This window comes from Centroberyx affinis, unplaced genomic scaffold (genome assembly GCF_046629955.1).
Source record: "Centroberyx affinis isolate AG114_WGS23_722 - 3 ecotype Tasmania unplaced genomic scaffold, CSIRO-AGI_Caff_v1 ptg007243l_1, whole genome shotgun sequence".
NCBI lineage: Eukaryota > Metazoa > Chordata > Actinopteri > Beryciformes > Berycidae > Centroberyx > Centroberyx affinis.
Window position 1 is genome coordinate 132,663 of NW_027283662.1, and position 22,789 is coordinate 155,451.

Genomic DNA, 22,789 nt, shown 5'->3' on the forward strand with positions numbered 1-22,789 from the left:
AAAGTAATCAAAAAGGTAACCCAGTAGCCTAGGTGAAATGATTAACACTGAGCTGAAACATGATGTGAAATATGCATAACTGTATTCCCTTGGGGCAATTTGGATTAGGGCTACAGTAATGTGCATCAGTAGGCTAAACAAAGGACAGATAAAAACTGGACAAACAGACAGGAACCACATTCATATAAATAAATATATAGGCTAAATAAATAAATAAAATAATAGTACTTCACAGTAGCCATCTAGCTGGCCTTTTCTGGTTGTATCCAGCTAACGTTATATAACTTTACTTAACAGGCACAGACGTTAAAGACAAGTTCCACAACATGAGGACCATCTTCAACCGTGAGGCCAAGAAAGTGGAAAGCTCACAGCGATCTGGTGTTGGGACTGATGCTGTATATGTGCCACGCTGGGTCCACTTCAGTCGAATGCAGTTCCTGAGGGATGTGTGTAAAGCGGGGCCAGCCAGGACAACATGGAGCACAACCCTGTTCTGGAGACAAGCTCAGTGAGTAGGCTACCCCAACTACATCTATGCAGATGGGCGACATTCCTAGCATCCCTCTAGAGAGGGTTTGAAGACATATAAGTATTGTAGTAATCTTTTTTCTCAAACTGCCAACAGGTCTTGTTCCTTTTTAGGGATGTTTACACCAGTATTTGAATGACTTGAAGCCCTTTCTGGACATAATACAGCCACCACTGAACACTTAATTTTATATATTTTTATATATCATTTTATAGGAGGAAGAGGGCAAACAGGATCATGGGGACACCAGTGCCAACAGCGGTCCAAGTACCAGTGACTCCAGCTTGACTAACCCTGAAGCACCAACACCAAAACAAAGGAAAAGAAGAGCAGATGATAATAAAGAGAATGATGCCACCAAGATGGAAATTTATAGTACCATACTTAGTTGTCTGCAGCAGCCAACAGTAGTAGATCCCACTGATAACTTTGGCAAATATGTTGCTGAAACTCTGAAGGGCTTGGGGTTTCAGAACAGGGAGCTCTGCAAAGCTGAGATTCAGCAGGTTATGTTGAAACACCTTTTTAATGACTTGGGTAATGAGTGAAACTTAAGTAAGAGCAGCAAGCTCGTCCAGGACCACATCTGTCTCCTCTTCTGTAACGTTAATATGTTTCATCTTCTTTGTATGTTATTTGTTATTTATTGAACACTTTGTATTATAATTTATTTATTAAAGAATTATTTTTCCCAAATTCTGGATTATTTTTTATTTATTTTCCCCCTAGAGTGAAAAAGGTGTTTACCAGCATCAGTTTACCAGCATAGCAGCAACTGACATTAATACAGCAAGAATGAGGGAAATTACATAACAAAAGTTTGTATCGATACTGTTTTTATTCATACTGATGTTTAATATTTACATTATTTACAAAGGATTCAGGAATCTGATGTCCTCAGTGGTTCAGGGTTGCTTGCCAGCTGACAGCGCCCTCTTTGTTGAAGAAGTTCTTGAACTCTTCCCTGACCTCCTTTGCTGCTGTGGTGTAGTTGTTGCAGGCTGATCTAACACGTAGCATGGAATGTGCAGGTCCAGACGCCACTCCCCAGGGATCACTTCTCCACTGACAACATCTTCCCTGTCCATCAGCTCAGGTGGGGTGTAGACCTGACGGGTGCTCCTCTGGCTCCGGAGGTAGTTGTGCAGTCCTCCAGCAGCAAGAACCAGATCCCTGACTTTCTCTGGCTCCAGGAGGATAACGGTGTGGAACACCCTCCACCGACTGGCCATGATGCCAAAGGCATTTTACACACATCTCCTCGCTCTCGAAAGTCTGAATAAAACATAAAATCATGTAAAGCATCACAATTATCCTGCTCATTCTTTTTTAAGATTTATTTTAGGCATTTTATTGATAGAGACAGTGTGAGAGAGAGAGGGGAGGACATGGAGCAAAGGGCCAGATTCGAACCTGCTTCGCTGCGGGAAGGACTGAGCCTTATGGTACACACTCTACTCAGTGAGCCACCAGGGCACCCCAGGGTAAATTTTCTAACACAAATACTACAATACAGTCAAGTTAATGTGAAAAACTGACCTGTAGTTGAAAACTCTGGTCTCTCTGTTGAGGTGTGCCCTGTTTTAAGGCTTCATCCCATTTGTCTTCAGGGCAAATGCTTCATCAGCTACCACCACACAATGCACTGGTGTGGTCCTGGATGGCAGAGGTTTTGGGTCTGGTAGCTGGAGGGTCCCTCTCTGGAGAGCTGTCCCAAGGTTGCTCTTGTTCCATATGTAACCAGTGAAATTCTACGTTGTGTGGGAGGTGAAGGAAGGACCCAAAACCACGATGTCTTTGGACCTGACGTCCGTTTATTCTGACCTGACATGAAATAAAACAAAACAAATCCTCCAAGTGAATGTCACTCCAGCTCCTCTCCCATAGGGGAACACAGCAAAAAGGGGCAAGCTAACGTCACCACAGGATTGTGGCTTAAACTACAGTATGACGCTACTCAAACATACAGCAGTACTGCAAAACTTAAATATATATATATATATATATAAAATAAAACACAGTAAACATACCTGACATGAAATAAAGCAAAACAAATCTTCCAAGTGAATATGTCACTCCAGCTCCTACACAAATGAAATTAATGAAGAAAAAAAGGGGGAATGTTAGCTTAACTCATACAGTTTTTAGCTAGCAGATTTTGTTGTTAAATATAACTTTATATAAGGGCCAATAAATGACAATCTATAAACTAACAGGTGCATCCAGACTTTATGACAGTATGGATAACAAAAATAGAAATACAAATGATTAGAAACTATAAGATGGATTGTGATAATACAGGAGGAAAAATGACACCCACCTCTCCCATTGGGGAACACAGCAAAAGGGGAGAGGTGAAGGGGGGACAGGAAGTTTATGGGGGCTAGGAGAAGGAGGGGTGCAGGAGGTGGGGCTCTTACTGTACATACTGCAGCCTATATGACAGCAGAAGTGGAGGTAGAAGAAAACTGTCAGGTATACAAATTAAAATAACAGGTTTAGTGTAATTATACATGCAATAACAACTCTGTCACACATACACCACCATCACTGACTCTGCCGTTGGTGCCCACATCCACGTAGATGAATCTTAGGTCTGCATCCACAAGAGCCATGAGCACGACTGAGTTGGTGCCCTTGTAGTTGTGGAAATGAGACCCGCTATGTTTAGGCGACTGCATTACAATGTGCTTCCCATCCAGTGCACCAAAACAGTTGGGAAATTGCCACTGTTCCTCAAAGCCCTGGGCCTCAGACTGGCCTCAGATAGACTGGCCTCAGACTGGCCTCAGATAGACTGGCCTCAGATAGACTGGCCTCAGACTGGCCTCAGATAGACTGGCCTCAGATAGACTGGCCTCAGACTGGCCTCAGATAGACTGGCCTCAGATAGACTGGCCTCAGACTGGCCTCAGATAGACTGGCCTCAGACTGGCCTCAGATAGACTGGCCTCAGACTGGCCTCAGATAGACTGGCCTCAGACTGGCCTCAGATAGACTGGCCTCAGGACCTTGTGCACATAGATGGAAAGACAGATCGTTATAAGTCAGATATCCATGCCGGTATACAGTATAACAATAATCCCCTCTGTTAGTTTTTTTTTTTCTTCTATTATCAATATAGCCATTCAATTTCTTGATTTAAGGGTTAAGGTGTGCTTTGGCTCAAAATATTACACAAAATGAGTTGTTTAAAATTGTGGGGAAAAAAGGCCTTGTAGATTGCGTTGCAGGTCTCAATCACAGTGGCAGAGATGGCAGGAACACTTATTCTAAATGCAAAAGACAGAGATGCATATGATTCCCCCTGTTGCCAGAAATCTGAGGGTGACAGCCAGTCTCTCTGCAGCGCTGATGGGCTCCCTCATCACTGTGTCTGTTTTTGTGATGTGAGGCGTCACCATACTTAGTAGAGCCTGGAATGTACTCTGATCCATGCGGAGCCAGGATCTATATGGGTTAAAAACAAAATAATATTAACATGTTGTGAAGTATAGTGGTCACATAAGTGTTGAGAAACAAATGTTCACTAATGCTTTAATATAAAGTTTTGATGAGAATCAGAGCTGTTATCTAAAATACAATCACATATCAAGCTACAATGTCATACTGATGTCACAAGGTGGCAACAAAGAGCTACTTATTTATTTATTTATTTTCCTTGAATCAAAGGGAGAATGCGCTCACCGGAGGATCATTGGATCAAGCTTCACAGAGTCATCATTTCACAGAGTGTGAAATGATCCATTGGTCTCTCTTTTGAGCAGCCAGTCCTTCACCCACAGACGTTTAGCCTTTTTAGGTCGTGTTTTTTCCTCCAGCATATCAATAAGCATTAATGCACCGACAGCTCTCTTCCTATTCTCCGGGACAGACATTATGAAACAAAGTAGCCAGCCAGTGCCAGAAGAAAAAGTGATACAACACGTCCGAATTGATATAATCCAGTGAGAAAATGATAGGAAATAAGATACAAAGGTGCAAATGTAGTTACAATGACACTTCCCACTTGATATAATATAACGAGAAAACAATATGACAGATGAAAAATTACCAATCTAGCTAGCTAATTTTAGTGAAATAAACTATTAAATCGTGTTGCATGAGACTGATTATTTTTGAATTGCTTCGTGTAACTGTCAAGTTGCATGGAAATTATGTTTCATGCAATTTGCAACCTGCAACTACATAGTTCACCGCATAAAACCAGCCTTCGTTTTTTTTTTTCCAACTTCTTTAGTCACTCAATCGTCAAATTTCCAGTCACAACCTAAAGTGTACCTTGAAATAATACAGTGATTATTAATAATATTTATAAAAATGTATAGCTACTTTTGAAACAGGCTGTATTAAATGCTCCACTCAGGACTCACATCGGCTTTGAGGACTTTGGACAAACCAGAATATTCCCTGTTGAACAGCTGACACTTAATCATATGTATAATGTTATGAATGGCACTGCCCCTGGATCTCTGAAATCTCCTATTACTATGGTTCATATTCAATATTTTCAATAATCCCAAATGTGAAAAACTCAGCAGCTTGAAGCTCATTTTGCTCCTGATATCTCTGCCTCCCCTGAAAATCAAACCCTCTCCTACCAAAGCTGTTTAAAAAGGAAGTGGCAACATTACTTTAGAGGAAACTGAGAAGGGACCAGTATTCATAAAAATATGACAGTTTTTGATCGTGATTTTACTGTGTTTTGTGTGTCAGGTTGTTTTTTGTATTCCCTGGAAGACCACAATGGAAATAAATGTTTTAAGCAACACTTTTGTGTGCTATCATCTGGGGTCAAATATACATGAGTTATTGTTTTTTATTTTTCTATTTCCCAAATCTAAACACTTTTAAAGAGGATGTGTCATTTTCAACTCATCGGTGTGTCTAGTTTGGGACGGCACACGTTGCTCTTACTTTTTGACAGTCAGTAGATGTTGGATGGATGGATGGAAGTTTGCCTCATCTTATATCAGGGGATCATTTCCAATCAGCCAGTAGCAGGGCTCTCAGACTCATTTCAATGACTTACAAGGTCTTGTTTGGTGAAATTCAAGGACTCAGAGTTGCCTGGTAAAATTAGACACCATAGAGGCCTAATTTTTACATGTGATCTTGTCAAGAAATCCTGGTGAAATCTTTCATGTTAAAACTGCAGATCTCCATCCCAGGGTTTTCCTCAGGATGGGAATTGCTGATCCTGGGACAGTTAACTGTGTCATACTGATGAATTTGGGCGATATATTTCAAGTACTTTCAAGGCCATCCATTCATTTTCAAAAACATTTAAGTCCTAAATGTATTTTCAAGGTCTGTGGGAACCCTGAAGTAGAGACCTGAGGAGGGTGCTATGCAGGGAAGATGAAACTTCAGCTTCCAGGCAGCAGATTATTGAAGTTATTAAGATCTATCTGATTTGATTGTAACAGGGATGTGACCTTCTTCTTCTTATGTATATGAAGATGTTATCAGCAGTACTGTTACACTAATATATTAACATAACATCTGGGCCGTGTTTCTACATTAGGTTCAACTCTAGAAGCGAAAGGGTCATGGCTATATAATATATATAAAATATATAATATTAAAAAAAAAAAAAAAATATATATATATATATATATATATATATATATATATATAAAATATAAATAAAATATAATATATATATAAAAGATATCAAATATACAGTACAGGCCAAAAGTTTGGACACACCTTCTCATTCAATGCGTTTTCTTTATTTTCATGACTATTTACATTGTAGATTCTCACTGAATGCATCAAAACTATGAATGAACACATGTGGAGTTATGTACTTAACAAAAAAAGGTGAAATAACTGAAAACATGTTTTATATTCTAGTTTCTTCAAAATAGCCACCCTTTGCTCTGATTACTGCTTTGCACACTCTTGGCATTCTCTCGATGAGCTTCAAGAGGTAGTCACCTGAAATGGTTTCCACTTCACAGGTGTGCCTTATCAGGATTAATTAGTGGAATTTCTTGCTTTATCAATGGGGTTGGGACCATCAGTTGTGTTGTGCAGAAGTGAGGTTAATACACAGCCGACAGCCCTATTGGACAACTGTTAAAATTCATATTATGGCAAGAACCAATCAGCTAACTAAAGAAAAACGAGTGGCCATCATTACTTTAAGAAATGAAGGTCAGTCAGTCCGGAAAATTGCAAAAACTTTAAATGTGTCCCCAAGTGGAGTCGCAAAAACCATCAAGCGCTACAACGAAACTGGCACACATGAGGACCGAGCCAGGAAAGGAAGACCAAGAGTCACCTCTGCTTCTGAGGATAAGTTCATCCGAGTCACCAGCCTCAGAAATCGCAAGTTAACAGCAGCTCAGATCAGAGACCAGATGAATGCCACACAGAGTTCTAGCAGCAGACCCATCTCTAGAACAACTGTTAAGAGGAGACTGCGTGAATCAGGCCTTCATGGTCAAATAGCTGCTAGGAAACCACTGCTAAGGAGAGGCAACAAGCAGAAGAGATTTGTTTGGGCCAAGAAACACAAGGAATGGACATTAGACCAGTGGAAATCTGTGCTTTGGTCTGATGAGTCCAAATTTGAGATCTTTGGTTCCAACCGCCGTGTCTTTGTGAGACGCAGAAAAGGTGAACGGATGGATTCCACATGCCTGGTTCCCACTGTGAAGCATGGAGGAGGAGGTGTGATGGTGTGGGGGTGTTTTGCTGGTGACACTGTTGGGGATTTATTCAAAATTGAAGGCACACTGAACCAGCATGGCTACCACAGCATCCTGCAGCGACATGCCATCCCATCCGGTTTGCGTTTAGTTGGACGATCATTTATTTTTCAACAGGACAATGACCCCAAACACACCTCCAGGCTGTGTAAGGGCTATTTGACCAAGAAGGAGAGTGATGGAGTGCTGCGGCAGATGACCTGGCCTCCACAGTCACCGGACCTGAACCCAATCGAGATGGTTTGGGGTGAGCTGGACCGCAGAGTGAAGGCAAAGGGGCCAACAAGTGCTAAACACCTCTGGGAACTCCTTCAAGACTGTTGGAAAACCATTTCAGGTGACTACCTCTTGAAGCTCATCGAGAGAATGCCAAGAGTGTGCAAAGCAGTAATCAGAGCAAAGGGTGGCTATTTTGAAGAAACTAGAATATAAAACATGTTTTCAGTTATTTCACCTTTTTTTGTTAAGTACATAACTCCACATGTGTTCATTCATAGTTTTGATGCCTTCAGTGAGAATCTACAATGTAAATAGTCATGAAAATAAAGAAAACGCATTGAATGAGAAGGTGTGTCCAAACTTTTGGCCTGTACTGTATATCAAATATATAAATATACATATAAATAATAATTTCACAAATGTCAGAAAGTCAGCCAGTGGTCTTCTAGTCTGCTTAGGTTCAGTTTGATTAATTTCAGTTCAGAATATTTTGAGCTCAGTTCAGTCTCTGTGTGTGTGTGTGTGTGTGTGTGTGTGTGTGTGTGTGTGTGTGTGTGTGTATGGTGGGGGGGTGGGACGTATGGCAATCCTCAATGAGGTCAAGTCAAGTCAATTTTATTGTCCCAGATGGGCGATTTGTGCTGCAGCAAGTAAAAAACACATATCACAACATAAAACATAATATCACATAGTAACATTTAGATAGAGTGACAAAGGTGACTCACACCACTGTACAAAGTTCATTCCAGATCCAGGAGAATTGGTGCAAGTGTCTGTTCATGCCCATAAGACTTACAATAAAATCATTTACATCAACAACAGTCCTTACAAGGCTTTTACATTACAAGAACGTTTACATTTACGTTTACATTACAAGAACATAATTGGTGGAAGAACAAACAGTATATCAAGGTGACACCCTCCATTATTCTCAAGGCCTGTGTGTGTGTGTGTGTGTGTGTGTGTGTGTGTGTGTGTGTGAGGACTCAGTTCAGACTTAATTTCATTTCATCATTGCTCTTTTATTTCTGATTTTCAGATTCAGTAACAAAGAATATAATTCCACAATACAACAACAATCAATAAAGTAATAAAACCATACTGTGTCACATAATTAACCCACAGGACAATTAAGGTTTCATCTATTGTAACATTAAATCAGTGGCAGTCAACACCTTTCATGTCAGTTGTCATTAAATTACATATGAATGAACCTCATATGAAGGAAGGAAAACAAAATGAGGTCCAGATGGAAAGAATCCTTCAAACTGAGCATGAGACCTACGGTGCCTCAGATAGGAATGTGATGACAAAAAAGCATTATAGCGAATATTGTAAACTGGATGCAACACAAATAAGATTCAACACTTATGTAATAAAAGAAACACAAGAGGTAAATAACAAAAAATGTTGGTAGCACTTTAGATTACGGTACACAAATTACAGGGTATTACTGTGTAATTACATAGAAATGATCACAAAGTAACTGGTAATTTCTGATAATAACGAGTAACTCTTTGTAATTATGTGTCATTTCTCGGTTAAGTAACTATTAGCATAATAACAGTACTACATTAATGTAGTAAGTTGTGCAATCATTACTGAATAATTACTATATAATACTCTACTGAATATGACACTGATCTTACTCTGTAGTTACTATATTCTTTGGTGCAATAGGGTGATGAGATAGTTACAAATACATATTATGAAAATACTAGATAACACCAATGGAACTGCAGTGCCAAATAAAGTCGGGCTTGTACTATAATGTATAGTGCTACCAAAATGTGTAGTATGCATACATGATTTTTTTTTATATATGAGAAGTATATATGAAAAAGTATATCTGAGGAAATCTGGCTCCAAACTACTATTTCTGTGCTGTTTCCATAACCGTGATAACAGCTGGTACAAGCTGAGTTTTGACTCAAACTGTTGGCTCAGACACCAGTGGGTGGACTTTAGAGGAGTTTCTCTCCTCTGGCTACTTTAGCCATGGTCACTGCTTTTTCTCTCATGGCAGTCAGGGCCTGAACACGCTCCATCCAGCCTGACTTGGCCTCAGATTTCTCTCCCTCAATGAGCAAGTCAATGTACTCTGGAGTGGAGAGCGGATTTGGCTTCAGCGCTATCTCTTTGAGTCTGTCTAAACACTTGGCTGACCTCTCAATCAGGACCACCACATTAAGCTGCACATGATCATATTCACCCTCCAGCTTTTTCATCAAGCCCTGAATGAACATCTTGGCCTTTGTGGCTGATTGATACTTGTTTTTCAGCTCTTCCACTGTTCGCTTTTCTTTAACATCCTCATAAACCCAGTTTCCAGTTTTGGAAATAACAGGCTTTTTGACAGTAACTTCAAACTCAAACTTCTCATTTCTGCGGATCTCTGCCTCATGCTGCTGAAGAATTTCAGTTGTCTGTTTTATCTCCTCAAGCTTAGCTAGCCCAAGTTTAACCTGCTTCTGCAAATTTTCAACAGAATTTTCAAGCTGCTCTCGTTCTCTGAGGACCTGCTTTGTCATTGCCAAGCTTTTGGTGGTTATGAGGTTCAAAGCAGCAAAGAAGTTCTTCATGCTTTTAGCACCCATGTCCCAAAACATTTTATCAAAGCTACCATCATCTTCATCATCATCACAACCTGTGTTGCTTTCTGCAGATGACTTGTTGTCTGCAAACAACGCTGAGTTGTTGAATTTGAAGTGAACCGGCAGACCTTTCTCTGTTTTAGGGCATGGGACCCCAGAGGCATTGATTGCCTCGAGAACTGGTGGGCACTGGCCGTCTGCAAATGTCACCAGAATCCTGATGTTGTCTGCCACATCTTTGCCAAAGATTGAGAGCACCGAGTCAAACACATATTTCTGTGTTGGTGTGAGTCGTGCTAAAGAGGCCTGAGCTACAAAACACACAGCGTCAATCTCAATGACACCGAGTTTAGCTGAGAAAAGATTACGCAGCTGCTCTGTGATCGCCTGGTCTCTTTCTATTCCTTTTGTGTCCCCAAAGCCTGGTGTGTCAACAATGGTCAGAGAATATGGGATTTTAAACCCCTCTTGGTGATTGATTTTGTACGCAGTGACTTCAGAAGTCTGGCTTTCAGCTTGTGATCTCACCTGTCCCTCATCAATTAATTTGAATCTGAAATCGTCATTCCACTCTATTCCAACAATGTAGTTGATCATCCCATTGATGAGAGTGGACTTTCCTGATCTGGTTGCTCCAAGAACCATTATAGTGCGATTTCGCCTCATGCTTTCTTTGCCAAAACTGTAGCTGCTGCATCCATATATATAGGTATTGTTTTTCTGCAGAGGAAGTTTGTAAACTGAGGGTGATTCAGAATTTATAAGTCTGCTTGTACGTTTGAGGGATTCTGCGAGGCGCACAGATTCACGCTTTGTTGTCCAGACATTAACTGTGATGCTTTCCTTGCTTCTGCCAGCTACACCACACTCACATCTGACCCTGACAGCGTACTCTGTCTCTGGCTGAAGCCCAGAAATGACGGCCGTTTCAGCTCTTGACACCTTTTGGTTCCATTCAAGTTCTTCATGTTTCACCTCGGGGGCTGCTTTTGCATGCTCCACAATGTACTTCAAAATGTTGACACCTTTGCCAAGCTCAGCAGGTTTTTCCCAGCTAACTGACATCTCACTTGATTTTGGTTCAACTTGAAATTTTCCAGGAGGACTAGTGGGTAAGGTTTTAATGGAACCACTGACTTCACTGGCTGGCCCTACACCTACTGAGCACACTGCTCTGCATCTGAACATGTACTCTGTGTTAGGAGTCAGACCAGATACTGTGACTTCTTCAGCTTTCATTGCTATCTTTTGCTGCCAAGCACCTTCTCCATTGGCACAATACTCAACAGAGTAGTGGGTGACGTCCTCTGCTCCAAATCTTGGTGGGGAAATGTTCACTGTCACACTGTTATGGGTTGTGTCACTTCCTGCTGGTGTTTCAGGCTTTGAAGGTGGCTCAAAGTTCTCAGTGACTAAGAAGCCTTCTTTATATAGATGGACACTTGCACCTTTTTGTGTCTCATTTCTCATACCTGCTGTTAGGAACTTAATGTTATTGTTGTCCTTGTTGGTCTCTGCAAAATCAATGAAGAGCTTTGCTTTTTGCCTCATGGTTTCTGATACTTCCTTTGAAAAGTACCATTGTTCGGGGGCCTCCTGCTGGCTCAGTGGTCTAGGACATGTACCATGTAAATGGTAAGTGCTGGGTTCGGGTTCGGCCCAGGACATTTGTTGCATGTCACCCCCCTCTCTCTCCTGATCTTTCCTGTCTCTCTCAACTTTGAACAGTCTAGTAAGGGCAAAAATGGCCCTAAATAAAAAAAGAAAAGCAAAAAAAAAAGATAGGTACCATCGTTCCTGTGAGTTCCTGTCAGTATGATATGTGATTTCTTGAGGACTCTCTGCTTTGGGTGTTTCTTTTGAGTAGTTTGATAAAGCTGAGAGGTATGGTTCAGTGTTTTCCAGTGAGGTGAAAGCAAAGCACACAGCATGCTCTGCACTGAGGATTTCTTGGTCAAGAGCATTTCCAGATGTGACAATCTTGGTGTTTTTCATCATGTTGGTAAGAGATTTTACGAGGTTGATTTCTTTCTCTTTACAATCAATCCACTCGCTCAGGTTTTTGTTGTTGAATGGAGAAGAATGTCTCTTTTTCAGGACCTCTGCCAGCACAGCCTCCTCTTCTCCACCTCCCCGGATTGATGGGAGTTTCTTTGCCAGGGTCTTCTGGAATTCCAGCTTGTACTCAGAGCACAATTCTTTAAAAGTTTTCAGCTTTTTGTGAATCTGTGGGAATTGTTGGGCTGTAGTGCTTTTCATTGCATCATTGCACCTCATCTCCAGCTCACTGAAGTCCTCCAGGACCTTCTGAGCTTCCAGCACTAATCTAATACTTATCTGACGGACAAGTTGAGCAGCAGATGAATCTAAAATTTTCAGGGGCATCAGCCAGACCTTCATTGGTACAGTATTCTCTCTATTTGCTCCCAGTAATTTTGGAAGGCTTTGGTAGACTTGTATTGCATCCTGAAAAGACACAGGATTGTTCTCAAGGGAAAAATCCCCATGGAATTTGCAGGAGAATTTCTCAACATTTGCAGTGTCCTTGTCTCTCATTTGCAGGGAACCTTCACCTTCACCTTCTATCGCAAGCTTAGGAATTGTCTTGATCATCACCTTCAGATTGCCCTCAATTTCTTGACGATCCTCCTTTTTGGACAGCTCACGGTCAAATACAAAGAAGGCTTGTGCACCATAAAGGATACCTGTGACTACATGTGTTGCTATTCCTTTATCAAAAACATATTGATGTTTCACATTTCCTCTTCCAAGATGATCCATTGACAGTTCCTGGAACTTTGTGGTAGTTTTGTATTAGTGTTACTCTGGCCTGATGTTGTGAAGTCTTACAATCATTTAGGTATTTGGCAGATCCCTCAACCTGTACCAGTCCACTCAAGAAACTTGCCTTCAGGGAGGCTTCAACATTTAATGCTGAAGATTTGTCCTCAATTGATTCAGATGCAACTATCTCAAAGTCACTGTTGTGCTGAGGTCTTTCTCGTATATCCTTTTCCAGGGCATCACGGTCCCACAACGTCAAGCCTGCAACAGAAGGGAAAAAAATTAAGTTCTTACTTTTATTGCCACACAGCCAGGCTGCAGTTCTTTTCAGTACAGATGGAAAAAGAAATGCTCAGGTGAACTACATTTTAGGTGAAATCAACAGAATAGAAATGAAAAAGTAATTACATGGTGGGAATATGAACAAAAAGTATGTCAGAAAACACAATAAAAGCACAACATCTAAACTACTGAGGTAAACTACATCGGGCCACTTATAACCAACAATTCAAATCACATGATTGCAAGAAACCTTTCAGGAAAGGTTGGCAAGAGTAGACAAAGCTCTTTGGCTTAGACCTAAGAGATAAAAAGATAACATAGCTGGTGTGTCAAAACCTTGCAATTTAAATTTTGTTGTTTTGTCATATTTAAATTCACATGGTCCTCTATAGACTATATAATTCTATACAGATAAAGATTATTATTTGATTGAATGTGGTGACGCTAACAGCCTTGAAATGTATTCAAAACACACTCATATTCTCAGCAAAATATTGCTGTCAGTGGGAAAGGTAAGAATTGTTTTTGTACTTCCTGAAAAGCTTAATATTAAGACATATTCCATTTTTGTTTAACAGCAACAATAAGGTTTTGGTCATTTTAATTCTATCCTAAGTGTACAGTTAGAAGTAGCTAGTGGCAAAAGTATCACATCATTTTTATACAATATCTACATTCAATATACAAATGTCAGCAGTTATTTTTGGATTCTTCTGGCTCTCGTGGAGCTTACACCGGTTTAGAAGGAAGTGTGTTTTTGAGAAAAAGTAGTTCCTATCCAAATAGAACAAAACTATTGACAGAAAGCTTGGTTTTTAATTGTTCTTTTCAAGATAACACACTGGTATGATTATAGTGTGAGCGTTATGTTTTGAAAAACAATGTTTATCATAGTTTTCAAAGACTGTGGCGTATGCCCCTAGGTTTCTATTGCAGTAGAGTAGGAGGGGGCCGCCTGGTGTTACCGGACGGGCGAAGTTCTGGTTTCTACTAATAAGGATCATGACCGAAAACAGGTCATTTGGGCCCAGGGTTCAGAATACCGAACTATTCCTTTAACTAATAACTCCTACCATTTTTAAGTGATTTTTACTTTCATACCAGCAGTAAATTTCCAAGAGTGTTTCTGGTTTCTCAAATGGTAGATTGTAGTATTTTTTATTTTTTTATTTAAATTACTTTCTTCAAATGCAGGTGATCCTGTCAGCCTCCTAAATCTCAAGTGAGAAAGCAAAACAACAAACAAACTTTAAATTTAAAATGATTGCTCCCTCTAGTGGTGCATTTCCCTTCCTGGAATCCTGGACTAGTGAATCAAGTAGATCTGGAGGATGCTGCTAAATATCTAGTTTGGCCTCCTACCTCCATTTGTTGTGTCAGCTGCTAAACATTTTATCTGTTGTATCTTTTGTAAATGAGGAGGAAAAGGTCAAAATGGAGAGATAAGATATTTATATATAGATTTTGTTCCAAGGGGGAAAAAACGGTAGTTTCTTTCAGCACAGAAAACTGCATCATACACATTTGGCAACAATGGGAAATTCAACACACTGACAACATATTCACTAGTTCAATTTACAACCACACTTAAATTATCAATCCATTCAGTCTGGCTAATCATGTCAACTCAAATGAAGTGTACAACTTGGCAATGACACCTAGTACACTTCATTTTCTGAGCTGGCATGACCTACTGAGTGGAAAATTTAACTGTCATGGTTGTTAAATTGATAATGCGTGAAAATCCTGTTCTTGATTTTAGACACAACTTTGGTGATAAGCTGTAATTTCTTTGGTGTTTTGCACTCAGTGTCGGCACTGGCCCAACATGACTGATACTCAGTGTGGACTGCAGCTTTTAAATGACAGCAAAACTCAACAGTCCAAAAGAAAAAGACACACATCTACTTCTCTCAACATCGTCCCTTCTCATCCTGAAGTGTTGTTCATCTTTGGAAGGCAACACCAATGTTCACTCTGGTTTTGGTTCAGAAACGGTTGCTCTGAGTGAATAATATATTTATTTTTCTTTGGATTTTCTGTTCAACCCTAACCTGAGTGTTTAGAAGAGCAAATGGAAAAGCTTTCATGAACTGGATATAGGTTGGATCAATGTTGGGTTAGAGCAGGCAGACAGAGAGGAGCAGAACAGACATGTATTTATATGAAAAAGTTGAAGATTATTACTTTAAATTAGTGAATGTTTTGGATGTTGCCCAGTTGCATTACATTTAGCAGCTTTACATTAAAGACTTACCAGGAACCAGTGAGTCTTGGCGACAGTCGTACAGCATCCCAAGGCTGAAAGGCCGGCCGAGCGCTGCCATCTCCATCGTCTCCATCGCTCAGTCTGCACTGGAGAAAACAGACAACAGTTTGTTAGTTCACTCCAGTGACTCTCCTGCTGTCCTCCATGTTATTTATTTCCCACTTTGTAAAGTTGCTGCAACACAGCAGAACTGCAGTGAGGTGCAGAGTGAAATCATGAGGGAATCACTGGTAAAAACAAGATATTCAGTGTCAGTGAGATAATCTAACCAGCACAACAGAGCTACTGGGAGATAATATACCATCTATGAATATATGTGTTATTATGTTATTAGATTATACATACACTTCTTTAATGACTTAATGCCTGCTGATAGCAGTTTTTACTTTACCTCTTGTTCAATGTTCAGACTGCCATGACACTGAATTATCTGGCTGAGGAATGTTCACTTATTTTACTGTTGCACTAACTGCAAGTCGCTCTGGATAAGAACATCTGCTAAATGCCTAAATTGTAATTATAATAATAATAAAAGCCTTTTGTACATGATTTGCTGCTCAAAGTGCTGGATATTATATGGATGTATGAAGTAAAAACAACAGATAACCATTTAAAACAAGGAAACAACAAAAGAGATAGAAATGGTGAGGGTAAAATAATAAGTAAAATAGTAATACAATAATAAAAATAAAATAAAGATAAAATATTAGAAAATATATTTATTAGAAAAGATATTTAATTCTGGTGTTGGACAGTCAGTTCCTGTAGGTCAAAGGTCAAAGGCACCAGAGCCTTCCAGTTCCAGTTGACTATAGTGTTTGTGCTATAGTAAAACCCAATTTCCCCATATGTATCATTACATACATTTTAACGTAGACTTGTATTACACTGGCAGGAAGCTTGAAACCTCTTTTTTTTTTTTATCCAGATTCATTGATTTTTCAGATGCAGCACCATAGTGAATAATCACATGTGTGAATGAGTGACAGTTGAATTTTCAGATTTTCAATTCATTATAACATGAAAAAAGTTATTAGGTTAATGGCAGGTAAGTTTTATTACATGAATGGGGCAGTTATTATGATAACAACAGGTTTGTCAGACAGTATCTGTCTGTAATAACTGCCAGTGAACAGGCTTGTGTCCAGACTGCTATGAATCACCATGCAAATTCAAAAAGTGCTGAAGACTGAGATGCATGGGGGCTGGAGACCAGGCAACAGTTTCCTCTTTATGGGCTGAACTATCCTTGGTACCAACAGGTTAACACTGGTTCTTGTTGGAGTTGCATTAAAACACATTTGTTATAAGTTAGGGTTGGAGTTAAGCAGTTGGGGTTGGATGCAATTTGTGTGTTCACCATCCACAAACATGTATTTTTCACTTGTATTTTGTAAACTATATACAGTACATATACAGAATATATAAATTATTAAATAGTTTGCAGAATAAATAACTTATTCTGAATATATGTATATTCATTTAAAATAAAAATAATATGCGTTTTTACAAATGTGTCCAAAGACATTTTCAGGGCAAAAATGTGCATGTAAAATGTTCTTTATAAATTTGTGGATAGCTTCATGTTGGTTTGTGCACCATGTGACATTTGTGACTCTCTTTGTTCTCAGACTTTCTGTCCAATTCGTCTCTATCTATAGAAAAAAATCCAATTACTAGCTACACCAGCAGGTGGCGATGTGCACACACAGAGGAGGTCGGATGCACGGCGCTCCTAGCTCCTCTTCCATCAGCAGAGACTGGAAAGATAGTCTGGCTACCTATCGATACAGCACAGGACACAACATGGAGCAGGACTGGAGACCGGCTTTAGACAGGAGGTGAGACAAAGTGGAGCATCTCTATTTAACCTACCGGTCGTGATTCAGACCATGACTGTCATTAGCTAGCCTTAGCTGTGGTAATTGTGTACAAACTCACTCATGTTAGATAGGTACAGGTTCAGGTAGAGAGAGCTGTATTTGAGGCATGGATAGCAAATAATCGATGGTGACAACTGTCCCACGGCTAGGGGCTAGTCAAAATGAATCATGATTTTGCTATTTTTAACATTTCATAACTTAAACGAAACAACAAGTTTATTTTATAAAGCCCTTTTAACATCAAGATGTCACAAAGTGCTTGAACATAAACATAGGAATGAAATAACAGAATAAATGCTTCTGAATGTGCTTCTGATATCAACCACCTGGTAATGTTTCCTGACTAGTTTACAGATGTGACCTAGTCTCTTACTGCTGTCCTCTCTCTCTACTCTGTTACTGTACTTCCTGATTATGAACAGCAAGAGTAAGTGCTGCTTGTAGTGTTACATGTTGTGTTGAGAGGAAAGTCTGCCAGTTAATCCAATCATCTTGTACAGTTCACTCAGTATTTTTAATCAGAAACAAATTTCTTCTTAAGGAAGGTGTCAGAGGATCAAGACCTGATCTGTAACTCAGCAAGAGACAATTTTCAGGGTTGGTCCATTGAGTTTTATTTCAGTAGAGAGATAACAGTTATCAGAAAATGTCCCTGTTTATGGCAGCTAATTAGGACACAGTGTCATATACTGTGTGTGAGTATGAAATTGTGAGTGAGCGAGCCAGTGAGTAAGTGACAACCTGGATGCATGAAGTGGTTCACATTTGATAAAATCACCATAGGTCAAAGTATTCATAAAATGTTCACTTTCATAATCATCAGTGTTGGGAATAACGCGTTACAAAGTAAGTAATTCCACTACTTTTGGCGGTAACTTGTAATGTAACTAATTACTTTTTCAAATTAAATAGCGCAATTACAATTACTGAAATTTAAATGGGTTTGTTACTCGTTACTGGATTATCCGGTTTATGATCATCCGACTTTACGGTGCCGCAAGTGAATCAAAAGACGACCGACCTCCCTGGAGACTTTATTTCTCAAAAGCGACTAGCGACAAATCTGGAGACTTTTTCTGACCATGGGAAGCAAAGTTAATGTGTTGAATCCCAAAGCATTTGGCAATAAATTGGTTTGGCTGATGCCGGTTTTCTCTACTTGCTTGTCTGATCCAGAGAGTCTGATGATCACAGCTTCCCACAGCAGGGACTGTAGGGTCCACTTGTAATTGTTACCGCCGTACGCCGAAACTTGCCCGGGTGGGCGGAGTCAGAACTTATATTAAAACGGGCTACGCCGCGGCATGCATAACAAGTGCAGCATTATATACTGATATGCAAATTATCGTATGACATCATCCGGCATCTTCTAGCGACTTTCTGAGCAGCCAATAGCTACTTTCCTTGGAAAAGAGTTGGCAGCACTGCTACCAGTCCGGTAACTCCGCCCACACAATGAACTAATGCTGATCTGAAGCCTGTGAGGCAACAATAAATACACCTATCAAAACATATCTATTGTGTTTTATTGTTCCACTTCTTACTTTTCATCATAGTGATAATGGGCACAATGATAGATAAAATTTGACAGTTGTCTTGTCCCACACTGTGCCACAGCAACACTAAAATAATATAGTTATGTGTAATAAGAGAATTGAAGCAGACATTTAAAAGTAAGGCAAAAGTTACTTTCCCTAGTAACTAATTACTTTTATTATGCAGTAATTGGTAAAGTAATTAAATTACTTTTTGAGAGAAGTAACTAGTAACTGTAACTAATTACTAATTTTCAGTAACTTGCCCAACACTGATAATCATGAAGCATCTACAGTATTAATTTCTTGATTTCATCATCAAGAGAGCCTTGACTCTGATTTGTAGCTCAAGGGGAGAGCTGTTCATTTTCACAAATATAAACCGAGTTCTACACAATTATGGGAATTATATGAATTCTGGATTATCTCTCAACTATTGCTGTCACGTTCTTCCCTTCCCAGAAAGTGGTTATTCACTCACTCAGGGACGGTTTGCATGGAGCCTGTGCATTGGTGAGTTAATAACGTTAGCCTACTTATTTACATAATTTAAGTATGGAATACCATGGTTACCAATATTAAACTTCTGTTTCATTTCTAAAATTAAACACTCCAGCCGCAGACAAATTTCACTGATTGATAATAATACATTACATTTACATTTATATAGCGCTTTTCTCAGTGCTCAAAGATGCCTTACATACACAGGATAAAGCAATTTTAATGGAGACATATATAAAAGATAAAAATAGATGAGAAAAGGAAATATAAATTTTTTTTTTAAAAAGTGTGAGTCGTGAGACGAGATGGAGGAAAGGGGGAGAGGGGAGAAGTGGAAGATTAGAGGTCAAAAGCAAGAGTGAATAGGTGGGTTTTGAGGGCTTGATAGCACCGACTACGACGCCCAAGAACGTCTGTATCTATTGTTCCCACTAGTGGTGGCCATCAGGTGTATCTTGTTTTCCACGGCACAGCCGAGGGCATCAAGAGGCAGATTCAGGTCAGGCAGGCAGATGTTTGTCATCTCAGCAGCACCTTGACCTCATCTCTCCTGTCCCAGCTGCTACCATCAGTGGACTCTGCCTGTTGTGTCCAAGCCACTATCAACACTGTGCTCAGTCTCCAAGCAGCTACTGCTGCTGGTTACAGCTCAGCTACACCGGGTGGGTTTCTGTTCTGTGAGTTTGTGTCTGAAGGGTTGGATCAGATACGTTTACTTCAGTGAAACGGAGCCAGATCGGAGCCGCAACTTTAAACATAAACATAGCTTCTATTTCTGTCGGACGATGCGGTGGTCTGTTTCATATTTGAGCCATATAAATATATATAAATCCCAAGATTTTGCTTATAGTCATTTATCACCATGTCAGTAAACAAAATAGAGAACACATGAACCAATTTAACTTAAATGTTGGACATGATAGCTGCTGAGAAACTTCTGTTTGGCTACATTACACCTACACTCTCAAAACATAAGGTGACATAAATACCCTATATGGTACATTAATGTTCTTCACGGTACACATTGAGTTGTGAAAAATAACGTGTACGTTACAGGGTAGAAAGGTACAATATAGTCATAAAAAATAGAAAAGACAAGGTAAGAGACTAAAACAAATAGGAAATATAGCCGCAAGTGGCCATGAAAGTGATTCAAGCCTTTTCTGAACGGTACTGATGTCGCAAAAAAGTCAGTGGTTCTGAGGACATTGTCCAAATATATCCCTTGATATATCTGCCAAGTTTTGTAATCATTGAACAAACGGGTGTGGAGTTATGGCCATTTTTGTGTTAGGCCACGCCCATTTTTGGCATTTGTGGCACCCCCTTCTGGTCGAATCGCACAAAATTCGGTACACACATCAGAAATGCCATTCCAGACAAAGTTGAGAAGTTTGGGACCGATTTTGCAAATGGACTTTGATTTACCAACTATTACATGGTTATTACACCATAGGCCCCGCCCACTTTCATCAATGATGACAAACGTCTGATTTTAACTAGTACAGCCTCTCTGAACATGTGTACCAAATTTCACGCAATTTCGTCTTCTGGATTAGGAGATACAGTTTTTTGGCATTTGTGGCGCCCCCTACTGTTCAATCTTAAAACAGCTTTGCACACATGGTCATTGATGATATCTGAACATGTTCACCAAATTTCATGATGATTGGACAATCGGTCATGAAGTTATAACAATTTAGCTGACAGGCCACGCCCTCTCACAAATTCAAAAATGAATATCTTCAAAACGACAGTAGATATCAACAACCTCTTAACAACTTTTAATGTGATTAGTCTGTAGATGCTACAGACCAATTTATGTGGTAATCGGTCAAACGGTGTAGGAGGAGAAAAATGTGTATTTCAAAACTTTCAAAATATCTCAAAAACTTTCCAGGCGGACCTTGAGGGTAAAAAGTTGTAGAGCATGGTCAGCTGGATATGTGGACCAAGTTTCATGAAAATTGGACAAACGGTGTGGAAGTTAAGGTCTTTAAAGTAAAACTTTAATTAAGGCCGATTGGGTAAACATTTCTTGAGCAACAACTAGCCACAAGTAACTGTCATTGGGCCAAATTTCATGTCTCTGCGATGTACCAGCTCACGGCAATTTGCACCACGGCAGAACAATAATAACAAACCAGCACAAAAACAATAGGGTTTCAGCCCGACGGGCTTGAACCCCTAATAACAGGGGATAAAGACCAGTCCTGGCAGAGACTGGAGAAGTGCCTTTGCGATATGCAATATGTAGACAAAAACTGAGTAACACTGAATACAAATATTAATATAAATATACATATACTATCAACATAAGATACTATCTATCCATGCCCCAGGTTGCAAGATATATGGTACCACATGTACAGGTGTAAATGTGTATATAAAACTCTGGTGTATGTATATATGCATATATGATGACATATGTACAGATGAGCAGTAATAAACTAGACCATATACAATAAAACAGAAATAAAATAAACAGATGTAGATGCCACCATCAGTTTTTTGCTATCCGTGCCTCACAGACAGCTCTCTACCTGAACTAACGTGAGCTAGTTTGATGTGACAATCCACAAATGTGTCAAGACCACTTTACATGCAAAATTTTGCTAAATAATTTTTCAATTTGGATACATTTGTAAAAAAAAAAAAAAAGTTTTTATTTGAAATGAATATACATTTATTCAGAATAAGTTATGGATTTCTGCAAATTATTCAATATTTTTATGGGTTTCAGTTTACAAAACACAAGTGAAAAATACATATTTGTGCAACGTGGGACACACGTGTGGATTGTCTTCTGTGAGTTACAGTTATTTGAGTCCAATAAAAAATTCTATAACTCGGGAGCCGATATTATCTTTTTTTTTTTTTTTGTAAAACAGATTTTATTTATTTTGATGGTGATTGATTGATGGTGATGATGATGATTTTATTGATCCCTCAATGCTTAATTTGAAAATGGATACACAGGATATTCTATAACTATCTATAGGTTGCACTGACTGTGTAACAGTCATTGCACTTGCAGATTAAAAACCGTTGAACTGATTTAGTAAAACTATGAGAATTTGCAGGATTAGTAAAGCATCAGGACTGCTGAATGCAACATTATATTCAAAAAACAGCATCAGATGTAGGGCGAGAAGTACTTACAGGAGAAGAGTATGTGATCCTGTGAGCCTGCAGACTGATTTCTGTCCTTATAACCTGAAACTCTGGACTGAGGAGGCGGCTTCAGTCTCTTCAGCTGAGGCTGATTTCCTGGAAACGGTGTGACTTCCCCCTGTACAGTTTGCACTGCTGATAATGCTTTCACACTGACCTGAAAAAATATAACATACTATACACAGGATGTCAGGCCTTGATCAGACAGGACGCGATTTGTAGGCTCGACAATGCAACGCACAGTGCTCTGCCTTGATTTTGAGAAGCCTGCAGAGGCAGAAACACTGGAAGTCAGCT

General features: G+C 39.5%; 1 protein-coding gene and 1 long non-coding RNA gene across 4 annotated transcripts; both read right to left on the bottom strand.

Annotated features, from left to right (window-relative positions):
* Positions 1–1,363: 1,363 nt before the first annotated feature.
* On the bottom strand, positions 1,364–3,251 carry LOC139639417 (uncharacterized). 3 transcript variants are annotated; one of them, XR_011694868.1, is made up of 4 exons: positions 2,853–3,251; positions 2,563–2,616; positions 2,072–2,356; positions 1,364–1,807 (listed from the first exon to the last, which is right to left on the bottom strand). It is a non-coding gene; the product is annotated as an uncharacterized lncRNA (long non-coding RNA). The 3 variants fall into 3 exon arrangements; XR_011694866.1 differs by having other exon boundaries at positions 2,072–2,616; XR_011694867.1 differs by having other exon boundaries at positions 2,563–3,251.
* A 4,821-nt stretch (positions 3,252–8,072) lies between these two features.
* Positions 8,073–22,534, bottom strand: LOC139639414 (uncharacterized). The gene is given in 4 exon segments (XM_071513507.1): positions 8,073–12,879; positions 12,881–13,109; positions 15,388–15,480; positions 22,481–22,534. Coding segments are annotated over 3 exon segments (3,759 nt in total). The 5' UTR covers positions 15,473–15,480; positions 22,481–22,534; the 3' UTR covers positions 8,073–9,434.
* Positions 22,535–22,789: the final 255 nt, after the last annotated feature.